The 13,069-nt window shown below is 38.4% G+C and overlaps 1 protein-coding gene across 13 annotated transcripts in view; it reads left to right on the forward strand.

Annotated features, from left to right (window-relative positions):
• Positions 1 to 13,069, forward strand: part of PBRM1 (polybromo 1) — a 58,067-nt gene that overhangs the window by 2,834 nt on the left and 42,164 nt on the right. For 6 of the 13 annotated variants that reach the window (XM_027700460.1, XM_027700468.1, XM_027700456.1 and 3 more), the window contains 9 exons: positions 709 to 864; positions 1,589 to 1,686; positions 2,260 to 2,407; positions 4,661 to 4,801; positions 5,467 to 5,583; positions 6,120 to 6,188; positions 6,958 to 7,056; positions 8,343 to 8,428; positions 10,943 to 11,041. In XM_027700460.1, the coding sequence (XP_027556261.1) occupies positions 724 to 864; positions 1,589 to 1,686; positions 2,260 to 2,407; positions 4,661 to 4,801; positions 5,467 to 5,583; positions 6,120 to 6,188; positions 6,958 to 7,056; positions 8,343 to 8,428; positions 10,943 to 11,041 (998 nt within the window). In that variant the 5' untranslated portion in view covers positions 709 to 723. The remainder of the gene's footprint in view (positions 1 to 708; positions 865 to 1,588; positions 1,687 to 2,259; positions 2,408 to 4,660; positions 4,802 to 5,466; positions 5,584 to 6,119; positions 6,189 to 6,957; positions 7,057 to 8,342; positions 8,429 to 10,942; positions 11,042 to 13,069) is intronic. The other 7 variants (XM_027700461.1, XM_027700457.1, XM_027700459.1 and 4 more) reach the window with 2 other exon arrangements.

Below are 13,069 nucleotides of genomic sequence, written 5' to 3' on the forward strand. Positions count from 1 at the left end.
AAATTACCGTAGTTGTTGCATGGTGGTTGTTCTTTTGTCACTGTTTGTGTTGGTAAATGGAAAACTGTGGCTGAAAGAGGAGGTGGCTTTTTCTGCTTCTCAGTGATTGAGCCATTCATCCTACACATAAAGTGGGAGTGGGAGGTCCCATGATGGTCCAGACCTTTTTTCCATTTGGCTATAACACAAGGTATTCAGTAGCCGTTTTCATTTGTAATTTGTTTCTTCCTGGTTTTGTTTGTTTTTTTGCATTTTTGTTTTGTTGGTCTGATTTTTGTTTGTTTTTGGTTTTGTTTTTTTTAGTTTGAATTATGTGTTTTCACACCAGAACTGAGCATGTGTTTCTGTACAGCTTTTTTGTTGAAAACAGTGGTTCTTGCTTAGTTACCATGCATGGGACGGGGTATCAAAATTTAGATAGTTTAAGAACATATTCTGGTAACAGCTACTAAGTTCATCCCATTATTGTGACCCTGAGAGTTTCTGACCTTGCTGCCCTTGGTTACTATAAAACTGTGGGAGCATTTTGACTTCCCTTTACTTTTGGGAATTTTCACAGAAATGGTGTTTGGATCTGTGGTTTAACTGACCTGTAGTGTATAGCAAACGTATGTAACTCCTCCAGAGCACTGCTGGTTCTGTAGTTATCTCTCCCCGGAGGGTGTGGATGCAATGCCATGAGTTTAAGAACATGTCTCTTCATTATAGAAGAAGTTGGATTCCATGGGTTCCAAGAGGCGAAGAGCTACCTCGCCTTCCAGCAGCGTCAGCGGAGGAGACTTCGACGATGCCCATCACTCCACAAACATACCAGGCCCAAGCAGAAAAAGGAGGAGACTTTCCAATCTCCCAACTGTAGATCCTGTTAGTACCTTCTTATTATACACCTTTTTTCTTGGTAATACTGTATCGTATCTGGGATTGTGAAATGGGTGATTATATGTAGCACAGGTACACTGGATCTGAATCTGTTCCTGCCTCGGTTGAGCTTTGTTTGGGATCTCATTCAGCTTTGGTTTGGTCTTGTCACCCCAGTTTCATCTTTTTCTTTCCTGTTCTGCTTTTGCTGCTTTTCTTTTTCTGCTGATGATTTTAGCAGATGGAAGGATGTTGGAGAAGGAGCTGAAATCATAATTTGCTGGAGTTGAGAGCTGTGTCTGCATAGCAAATGCAGAGAGGATAAGTGGGGGAATGGCACAGGCAGTGATTGCTCAAGTGTACAAAGCTTCTATAATGCCTCTGAGTTAGCAGTCTAACGTTAATTAATTGCAAGGCAGAAGAACCCCTGTTGTTTTCATAGATGGCTGTAACTTGGAGAGAATTGTACTGAATTCATTTACATTTTGAATGTTTTACTTAGAATTAGTGTTGAAATAAAGCTCCCCGGGTTCAAAAAATAAATGAAAATTCTGCATACCTGGCATATTTGTCAGGTATCCTACTGATGTGGGAGGTGCTCCAGTTGCTTCTCACTTCTGCTTGAGAGCTGTGCACTGGCAGCTTGTCTTAACCTTTTTAAGCAGGATTTGGTTTGTTGCCTCCTTAAAATGTTCTCCTTTTTCCTGACTTCCTTGTTGCTGCGTTTCAGATTGCTGTGTGCCATGAGCTCTACAACACCATCAGAGATTACAAGGATGAGCAGGGAAGGCTCCTCTGTGAGCTCTTCATCAGGGCACCAAAGCGAAGGTAAGACCACAGTGCTGGTGAATCCTTGAACCTGAGGTTGAATCAGGGAGTAAGGTGGAAATGGATAAATACTTCAGCATTAATTTGTGCAAAATCTAAGCTACATTTGTCATAGTTTCACAGCAGTGTTTGATCCAAGTATTTGATCTCATTATTCAATGGGTCATGCTAACATTAGTGCCCTTTTTCAGGCGAAAAAAGCCACTGAATTAATTTAAAATGTTTTTTGTGGCACCTCCCTAAGACATCTATGCCTTTGATTATAAAATATTGTACATAAGCGGTGGAATGTAACACTTAGGGCAGATCTTGGAGAGGTTAATGGAAGTGACCCTTGAAAATGCAGTAGATAAGTAAGAGACTGAATTTTATCTTAAACTCAGAAAACTGAGGATGATAACAGAATATATATAAAGTAAGCTGACTAATAGACTGCTGTGCAGATCTTTTAGCTGTAACAAAAATGTGTTGGAAATTTCTTTGTTTTATTTAGTCATAGACATGTACAAGCTTTAGTGCTGTGGTTTTGGTTTTACTCTTGGATTATAATGCCTGTTTTTGTCATTGGAACAGGAATCAGCCAGATTATTATGAAGTGGTTTCTCAGCCGATTGATTTAATGAAAATCCAACAAAAGCTAAAGATGGAGGAATATGATGATGTGAACGTGCTGACTGCTGATTTCCAGCTCCTCTTTAACAATGCAAAGGCTTACTATAAGGTGAGGAAAATACATGTAAAGGCTCAAATTCATTGTGCAAGGGGTAGAGATATGTTCAAATTCTTCCTTGGTTTGGCCAAAAAACTTCAATGTAGCCTGTGTTACTAGTAAGAGAACAGTACACATTGCAGTTATTTGCATATATTTCCATAAGTTTGACTGTATCCCCATAAGACATCCTACAATAGCAATTTTTCTGTGGAAAACTATAAAATAATGTGGGGAGGATCTTCATGTAGTTCTCCAAAAGAGATAGAAAGCAAAAATAGAGATGTAAACTGAGAAAAATATTCTTCTGTCAAAGCCTTCTCATTTTACAACACACTCCATGTAACCTTTTGAAATAGAAAAAGATTATTTTTTTTTCCCCAAAAGGAAATGTTTATACCTAAGCATACACTAGGAGTTTTGAATCTTTCTCTTCTATTTGCCACTTAATAAAATGAAAAAAGGCACACTGATTATCATGGTCGGTGATCATAAATTGTGAGTGCACATGACAGTGTATTTCAACAAGGTTGCAACCCCCTGGCCCTTCCCCCAAACTGGATGTGTGCTTTATTTTAGATGGTAATGGTTTCTATTGCAGTTTCTGTGAAGAAGTGGTGAAAAAATGGATTTATCTTCTTTAATGAAAGGCTATTTTAAATCCATAAAACAATGAAATTATATGTAGTGACTGAGATGATACAGCAAATCTAAACCTGCTAATATTGCCTTTCGTATATCTTTGACTGGGGAGATGATCCAAAATGCTTTCTGAATAACCCAGCAGGCATAACCAGGTGACATTCAGAAAAGCAGGCTGTGTTTCGCTAATGTCAGTGTCTAGCTTTTTGAAAAACAGATTTATGGATTAATGCATTTGTACATTCTGCTTCCAGTGGAAAAACTACAAAGATTTCCAAATTCATTGTGTACTCCGGGAGCTTTGCAAGGCACTCACCATGAAAAAGCCAACATGAATGGGTTTATATGTGAGGGAGAAGGACCTGATGGCAGGAAAGAACAATCAGAGTTTTACAGAATGTGTGCTACCTTTGCCTACAGAATAGAGAATTTAAAATTATGACTGCATCATAAAAATCCTGTATGTAGAATAGAAATAGGTGTTCATTATTCTGGGATGAAGGAATGGTGAAGTTTCCAGATAATTATGGAGTTGGGAGCTGGAGATGTGGCACACAACATAACCTTTACCCACACAGCTCCATGGCACGTGTAAACCAGGGACAGTGATTCATTGTCAAGGGCTTTATTGCAGCAGGTGTTTTGTTGGCAGTGCTAGAGCAGAACAGAAACCTTTGGGGTTTTTGTATCACAGTTCAAGTCTCACTTCTGAGCATCTTGCATTAATACAGAAGGAGTATTAATGTGGAGCAGAATACTCTTAAAATCTGTTCCTCATAACCAACACCTGGTCTAATGTGCTGAGAATATTTAAGATTAAGAACAGTTCTCATGTTGGTTTCTCATTTGTATTACAAGCTGTCAGAGATTGAGAGGGTGAAGTAAGAAGGGTGTAATCAGCAGTAATAAGGTGACATATCAGCAGGAGTACCTGAAATAGAGCTTAAATGACAGAGGAAAGGGAAAGAAAAATACATGAGTTGAAAAGCTCTCTTTGTTCTGGGTGGTGTTCTGAAGTAGTGGTGTTAACAGGCACGTGCTTGCCTGCCACTACCAACTCTGTATTTACAGAAGGTAATTTTCTGAGTAATTCTTTCAGCTCTTCCAAAACATACAGCTAGAGGTGTACCCAGCTGGGGGCATGTTGTCAAGTTTGTTAGAATTTCCCAGTTAATGCTGAGTGTAATCATTGAAGTGCTTTCAGAGATATTGGCACGTTTATTGGCAGTGTTCTGGAGAAGTTAATTTTCAAGTACTGCACAATGGCAGCAGTATTGGCTTAAATCACATTTTTGACTGATACTTAGTCTGTTTTAAATACTGGTGCTTCAGCAAAACTAAGTGATTTCTCCATTCATCTAATTAGCTTGTCCAAGCCTCAATCCAGGTAATTTTATTACTAAGTTTTCTGAAGACTTAGATGCTTTGGAGTGATAGGGGTTATATCTTCTAGTGCTTATTGTGATTCTTAACTTCTCTGTTGAAGAATGAGTGAAGCAGGAATTTCCCAGGTTTTCTGTTGTTTACTAGCTGCATTTAATACCTTTCAACAAATACTTGATACATTTCCTTCAGATGAGAACAATCTGAGTCGTGACTAGAATGTTTGATTTGGTTTTACAGCCTGATTCTCCTGAGTATAAAGCTGCCTGCAAACTCTGGGAGCTGTATCTGCGCACAAAAAATGAATTTGTTCAGAAAGGTGATGCTGAGGAGGAAGATGATGAGGAGGAAGGACATGACAATCAAGCAAATTCTGAATTAGTAAGTGTGGGCATGACAGCTGCAGGTGGGGGAGGCCATGGCTGTGTGTGTCAGCTGACTCTGAGAGGGTGAAAAAGCACTGAGTAATATTTTCATCGTTAAATTATGCCCCAAGGGCTATTTCTTATGCAAGTTTATTGGTTAATAATTTCACAGCATTGTATGTGTGTTTTATTCTGCATAGCAAAAAAAAAAGCAGTGGGGTTTTCTGATGTGGATAAAGCCTGGTTCTGGTTCAGTTGAAATAATATGATGCATTTTTGATATTGTGCCAGCACTGAGGCTTGTTACAGGCAAGCTTTGCATCTCATGACATAATTTTCCAGCAAGTGTCCCATTCAGTTAGTGCAGCTGTTCCTGGAGTGGTTTGCAAGCCAGATAGGATGAGAGGAAGTTTGGTCTTGTCTGGACTGTGTGATGTTGGGATTCATGTTTTCAGTAACAACGTGATGTGTGTCTGACAGTCTGCAGTGTAAACCTGAAATTAAAGTTTTCTAAGGTGTTTTACCTAAACGCATAAACAATGTTGTCTTCAAAAGTTGCATCCATGTTTTGTAGCTGATTTTTTCTGTGTTTGAACTGCCAGTTCCTATGTATCAGTGCAATTTGAAGCATTCCACTTTGGCTGCTATTAAAATTTACTGTGACTTCATTTCTTACATTAGTCATCTCCAGGTTACCTGAAGGAAATTCTTGAACAGCTTCTTGAAGCTGTAGCTGTTGCCACAAACCCATCAGGGCGCCTCATAAGTGAACTGTTTCAGAAACTTCCATCTAAAGTGGTGAGTATTTCAGTAATATTGTTGTGATCTGAGTTGGAAACTTGGACATATTTATAACTGATGTTATACTCTGTGATGGCGTCGCTCAGGATGCAGTTCTTTGGTTCTGTCTCATCACTGACAAACTCCAGCAGGAGTTTGGTAGAACTTCCCTCCATTCTTAATTCCTCCCCATCAGGGCTTGCCCTCTTCAGCCACTTTAGGTAATGGGGATTTTTTTGATGCAGAGTTTTTAATCTTTTTAAATATGTCAAGTTCCACTGTTCTGTGGTGAAAAAGTTTTAACCAGCAGAATAAACACTTTGAAGACCATGACCATGTATTTGACTTTCAGTCAGAACAGTTCCTTTATGTCAGTTGATTGATGAATTACAATTCCTTGTGTGTGCCTTATGACCTGTCTTGTCCAAATTGAAGGCTAGTGCCATGTTTATGAAGTTTACACTGTTCTAATCTGCAGTTCTCATTCTGTGAGCTGTTAGAACCATAGCTTTGTGACTGTGTGTAGTGATACATAACTAATTCTTGTTTTCCAGCAATATCCAGATTATTATGCAATAATAAAGGAACCCATAGATCTCAAAACTATTGCCCAAAGGATACAGGTACAGTATGAACATATTAATATATCAGACCTGTTTAACAGTAAGCATCCTAAAATTATTAGAAGTCAGAATTCATGGTGGTGGGGAAGGGCATGTTTTTTCTCCTGCTATTAAAAAATCTGCATGCTGTGCTGATTTAATGTTCTGTCCTGGGTTAGGAGAAGTAGCTGTGTGGAAGATCAAGCCTTGTAAACTGTGGTGTGCTGGCACTGAGCCGGAATATTTTGGGTTCCTTGATGTTTAGTGGTTTAAAGCAGTTCCTTGGCAAGTACTGCTAATGTAAAACACTGAAGTGCTGAGGCTTGGTTGTGCATTATCATCACCTACTTTTGTTCTAGTGCTATAAATAGATGTTTTGTACTGTTGCTTTTTTCATCTTACTTCTCCAGTAATTTGAAGTATTGTTCTGTAATTTTAGCATTTTGTGTAGTAGTGAGGGAAAGGACATAGAGTAATTGAACTAGAGAATAAAGATAAAACAGCATTTTGTCAGAACTCTTCAAAATTAAGATAATATGATCTATTAAGTATTTTTTCAGTCTTTTACTTAGCATTCATAAGCTTTATAAGGACTTAGCATGTGTGTATGTTACTTTCTTTTTTTGATTACTTTTTCCAAATACTTATCTGTCCTCTTTATCAATATGTTATCATTTTCCTGTAAACATTCCCTTTGTTCTATATGAATTCCCTTTGCTTTTCACTATTGACTTAGTTCTCATGCTGTCTGAAGGTTGCCACTTAACCAGTCCTGGTTTTTGTTGTATAGAATGGAACTTACAAAAGCATTCATGCAATGGCCAAGGATATAGATCTTCTGGCAAAGAATGCCAAAACCTACAATGAGCCTGGATCACAAGTATTCAAGGTTGGTTTCAATTCAGAGTTTGATTTGAGTTCAGATTTTCTTTACTACTTTCTGTGCTGATTGATCCATAAATGAATCTTTAGCATAAGGCTCTCAAGACTTTTTGCATTTTTTGAAAAATAGCTATTAGTGGCTTTTTCTTTTTCATATTGTTTTTTGCTAGAATTGGGGTAAATGCAACTTTTTTTTTTTCACATGAGTTACATGATTTTTTCCAGTCAAATTCTATCTAGGGATATGAATTACATGACTTTTTTGGAGGAGTGAAGGATCCCTGTTCTTGTGGTTGAAGTCAAAATGGCTGAAACTACAATTTTAAGTGACAGGGGTAGTTCTGAGCTGGGACCTCTTTCCACACTGCAGGAACTGTCTGTGGTTTGCATCATAAGCTTTAAAACCAGAGTCAGGCCTTCTTTGTTCTGTGAGCTGTGAGAACAATAGCTTTGTGACAGTTTATGGTAATACATGAATTATTTTTGTTTTCCAGCTATGTCCATATTATTATGCAATAATAAAGGAGCCCACAGATCTTAAAACTACTGCCCAAAGATCCTCTCCCTTTTAGTCATGTTTTTGTGACCAAATTGCACCTCCTATCTTTTTCATACCTAGTTCACCAGCATTTTACGTTCAAACTGTCACTTTGCTGTCTCCTTGTACTCTGGAAGTAAGAATTTCAGTGGCAAAGGATTCCTTTGTGTGCTCTGTTTTTAAGGGCATTTTAACAAGAGACCTTATGCATGTATAACACTGTTATGTAAGTGGTTCTTGGACTTTCCCAACTGTGTTTGGATTGTAGTTTCAGTTCCTGATGGTATTACTCACACTCATAACCTCACTCAGAACTTGTCATCCCTATTTTGTGAACCGTTACTCTGAAAGTGCAGTGCATGGGTGTAGAATGAGAAGGAACAGGCATTGTAAACCTTGATACTGGTGGTAACTTTTTGATTGCAAAGGCACAGATATTATTTTGCCTGTTTAGTTCTCAGCGGTATTTTTGTATATTTGCAAATTGTAGATTTATTTTTTTTTCAAGTATATGACAAAAAACCATCTCTAAGCTCCTCAGCTGTTCTATTCAGTTTTTTAAGGCCACTGTAAGATTAGTGTGGGTGTATTTCAGGCAGACTTTGTTCTTATGCTTCATTTCTCATGCAAAATTGTTTTATATCTAAGTGTAAAAACACCTTCGTTTTTGTTTTAGATTTTTAGATAGATGGATATACCTGATTAAAACATTCTTCACTTTCAGCATTAAACAAAAAAATTCTTTTAATTGACAGGATGCAAATGCGATTAAAAAGATATTTAATATGAAAAAGGCTGAAATTGAACACAGTGAGTTGGCCAAGTCAAGTCTGCGAATCAGGTACTGCAGATAGAGTTCTTTCTATAATGTCATATAAACACCTCTAGAGACATTCCCTTAATTTTGCTGTGGAGAATATCGTGGGAAATAATTGCTTGAGAATGTAGTTTATTGTTGTTTTCAAAGTTATAAATTATAGGTTTTGGAAGGAAGCTTTTTCATTGAATTACCTTCTGTGGTGAAATATTTCTGTGATGTGCTTGATTATAGAAAATAGTGTCACTGGCTCTTTTAAAACTTAAGCTATGGCCAACTTCCATCACTTGTTTATAAGTTAATAACAGAAAAGGAATAGTGAGGAACAAGGTGCTTTGTTTTATGAAAAATGCTGAATATTCTTCAGGCTTGTTAGGAGCTGAAACATAAGAGCTCACAGTTAATTAGGTATGGGCAGAAACATAGGAACAGGACCCTGGGCAAAAGATATTTAGAGGGAAGTCCACATTATATAAACTCTAGTTTGAAAAGTGATTCCTAGCTATAAGAAGGGCCACAGGACACTGAACATCTGGACTTATTATCAGTGAAACATAGATTTGGTCCTGAACAGTCAGGTATAAAACACTGTTGACAGCTCTATTTGTTTCATGGAATGATTTTATTTAGGAAACAGCATTTTCTTCCTGTGAAAGTTCATGCAGAGAAGGGATGCAGTCATTATAAATGTTTCTTATCTGAAATGCAATTAGATTTCTTCTTGTATAAACTTTTTACTTATGAGTAGCACTCAAAAGTCCACTTAGATATTATTTGCCTGTATGATCCCTGTCATTTATATAAAGAACAGTAAAGCAAAGTCTTGCAAGTCATTCAGGGAGTTGGGAAACTCTTACAAGGTGGAATCTCTTTATGTATTTGAGCTGTTTACTGGTTTTTGGTGCTGGAAAACAGCTGCTGTCATTTCCTGTATGGTACAACTGGAAACACTAGTGCTCCCTTACTTAACTGAAAGGTAGTTTAAATTTTTTTTGTGCAGGTGGTTCAATATTAAAAGTGTTGCCTGGGATGATTATGTGTGAAAGAAGTGGAAGTTACCTGATTGATTTTTACTGTTTGGTATTTTGAGACATGTTTTTTCTGGTTGGTTTGTTCAGCATCAGCTTCCTTCCCATGGTTGGGTGAATCATATAAAAATACAAAAGCAGAAATACTGCTTTTAGGGGAGTAATTCCAGACATATATTTTAGTAATTTTCCTTCTTAAAAGTATAAGTATTGCTAGAAGACCTTGATTCTACAGACACTGAACATACATATGTGTTTGCTTTGCAGTAACTAGAATTACATAAAGACATAAAGGTTTTCTATTTAAATTGTGATTTGGTTATATTTTTCTCACTGTGTTGGCCACTGATGGAAGCTCAGGGTTTCAGAGTTAATTTTCAGGCTTAACTGTTTTTCTTCAAAATAAAGCTGATTGTATAAGAAGGGATGACAGATAAATCACACTGATATTTGTTAGTTGAATTCCTCTCTTGCACTGCCAATCCATTTCCACTTCTCAGCTACCTTATTCTAGATGTTTTGTCATGTGCTGTGTTCTTAATAGAAGTCCTGAAGTCATCTGTCAGAATAATTGACAGCTCCCTTCTTTGTTTCTCTAACTTGGGGGAAAAAAAAGAAGGCCTGAAGCAGGCTACAATAATATTGGGCTGCATGCAAAAAAAATTGAGATGAGAGAAAAAGTATCATGGAAACCAGACCTGCTCTTCTGTATTTCACTGGTTGCTTTTTTTAATTGAACCATTATTCTTTTTTGTTTTTCTCCTGAATCAGCTTCACAAAATCATTATTTTTTATTTAAATTCCTAAATGTTTAATTGTCTTCAAGGGGGGTTCTCCTTTACCTGTTGCTGATTTTGGTAAAATTCCCTCATAAACACACTTCAAGTTAATTTCCTGTATTTTTCTTCTCAATTTACATCTGTTCTTCTTTGTCATTGATGGATCAAACTCAAATTCATCATAGTGCTACTAACCTAAATTCTGTATGTTGCCCCTGTGTCAAAAATCATGGTTTTTTATTGCAGCTCATTGTCTCCTTTGTCGTACTAAACTGCTCTTTGTGGGTGCATTTAACTGTCCTCCCTTAAATCAAGTGGCAAAATTAAATTGCTTGGCAATATGCCCTGGCAACCAACTTGACAGTGACTTTGTTTTAATACTTAATAAAACATGATTGGACCTGTATGATGAGCTTTGTCTGGATGCTAAGGAACATTTTGTTGGCTGCTTTCACTGCTGTTCAGGCTGAGCTGTGTGTACAGCTATTAATGCTTGAGCTAAACCTTCCTCTGCCATTATAAACAAAATCCACATTAATGCTGGAGCACTGAATGAATCCCAGTATTATTTAACTTTCAGCTTCAAAACATACCTGTCTCTGAACTTTTTGGCTGATCTATCAAAGTGATTCTGTAAAAAGCTTTTTCCTTTGCTGCATCTTTTCATGGGTCTAAGGTGGGCCTGTTTTTTTTCCCTTCCGCTTTCCTTGGCTTGTCTCTTCTGCCTTAAGGACTGCATCAAATTTGGCTGCTTCCAAGCTGACAGGTCCTTCCTCACAGGGTAAAGGCAGTGTTGGGGATGAGAGAAATTCTTCTAACAAATATTATCGGTAAGTAAACTGTGCACTTGGAGGAAAAGCTGGGTCGTCATCATGTGGAAATACTAAATTATGTTTGGTTGGTTTTTGTTGTTGCTGTTGATAGTGCTCTTCAGTATTGACTCAGATATTTTTGAGATTCAAATATATCAGTAAAGTATCTATTAAATATGATTTAATAAGTTACTTTGCTGTAGTTACTCTTCCATATTTGGCATTATATTTAACGTTTCAAAGCACCTGTTGTGAAATACTCTGTATGCAGTCATTTCCTTAGAAATACTGTTCTGTTAGAGGAACAATATGCTAAGCTCCATTACAAAATAAAGAAGGCAAAAAACCCCATGGAAATGTGCTGTAAACCTAGAAAAAATATATTTGGAGACTAAAAAGAAATAGTAGTAAGGACTGAATAAGAGGTGGAGGGTGGAAACCAATGAAGCCTGTTAAATGGAAGTTTTGCATGCAATGGGGTGCATTTATGGCAAACTTCCTGAGTGGGCTGAATTACTGCAGGCTTTCTGGTCTGTTCTTTTAGTCATCAGTTGAGAATTGTGGTACCTATCAGAGGTCTCCTGGTCAGTCTCTGAGTTACTGTCTTGAAACAGTGCTGCTCCTGGCTAATTCCCTCTGTGTGCTCTGGAGCCGTGGCTTAGCAAAAGGGTCTTTAAGGAATTGGGCATCAGTACAGAGTTGGTGGCACTTTCAGCAGCTGTCTTGCTTTTGGTTGGGACAGGGTTAATTCTCTTCCTTGTATCTGATCCAGTGCTGTGCTTTAGGATGAGATATTAGGATTAGGATGAGAATAATGTTGATAACACACTGATGTTTTAGTTATTGCTGAGTGAGAAGAATGTCCAGTACTTCATTCACACTGACAGATGGGTGGTGGCAAATGTTCTGTGGGGCTGCAGCGACCAAAACTGGCAGCACAGAGGTAAAATTAGGGCAAGATGTTGCTGCTCAGGTAGAGAACTTGGGTGTGAAAGTACAGCACGTAGATGATCATGTACCAGAGAGCTGGGCCACTGAAGAACATCAGAGCAGCCAGTGGGTGGATCAGGATGCTGGGGCTGGAGTGGCTCAGGTGGATCTGGACTGGCAGTGTAAAGGTGAATTACTTACAGCTCCGTGGGCCCATGGCACCTCAGGCCATCAGGGAAGAGATGCAACACAGATGGGCTTGTGATAAAGGTATGGACTTACCTGCATATCAGTGGTATTCCAATAAAAATCACCTGGGTTAATGAAGAAGGACTTCTGATGAGAGGAGGCAAAGTGCAGCTATGACAGAACCAGAATTGGCTCCAGCAGCAACAGCTCAGCACCACTCACCAGCTCCTGCCCTGAGGGACTGCAGGGGCAGCTGGAGCCCAGAGTCATGAACTTAATGTTTAGAAGGGTGGCCCATAGACTGAGGGAATGATATCTGTGTGTGTATCAAAAGACAAGAAAGTATATTTTGGAAAGTGGGGGACCTGGACATGCACAGCAGTGACTCGTCTGCTTTTGCCCAGTCTTCACTTTGCTCCTGCAGGACAAGGCTGAGCCCATTCCTGGAGTTGCCATGTGCCTAGTGACAAGGCAGAGAATGTGAGTCATAGCCTATAGTGTAGGTATGAAATGCTGTGCCCCAGGTTTGGGACAAAAGAGGGGCAGAGAGGGACACTGAAGAAGTCTTTGTGAGACCAGAGCCAGTGTGGATACCAATTTACTCCACACAGGAAACAGAGGAAGCTGTTTCATATACAGGCACTGTGTGTGCTGAAAATGCCTAAGGTGGGGATGGGGAATGGGAGAAAGTAGCATATATAGCTTATAGCATGCTGAATTCCTTCCTGTAGACAAAATAGGATCAAATACCTTGTCATCCCCTTTCTCCTAATTAATCAAATACTGAAGTACACGAAATAGGACAGAAGACAGCAGGCTGGAGCTCAGTTTTCTGACTGTGTTTGATGGACCAGTTCTTATAATAGAGACAGAAAGGGTTGGTAGCAGTTTCTGTTGTAAAAGGCTCCAGCCTTTTCTTTGATATCA

This window comes from Neopelma chrysocephalum, unplaced genomic scaffold (genome assembly GCF_003984885.1).
Source record: "Neopelma chrysocephalum unplaced genomic scaffold, ASM398488v2 Primary Assembly neopelma1_147, whole genome shotgun sequence".
NCBI classification, from domain to species: Eukaryota; Metazoa; Chordata; class Aves; order Passeriformes; family Pipridae; genus Neopelma; species Neopelma chrysocephalum.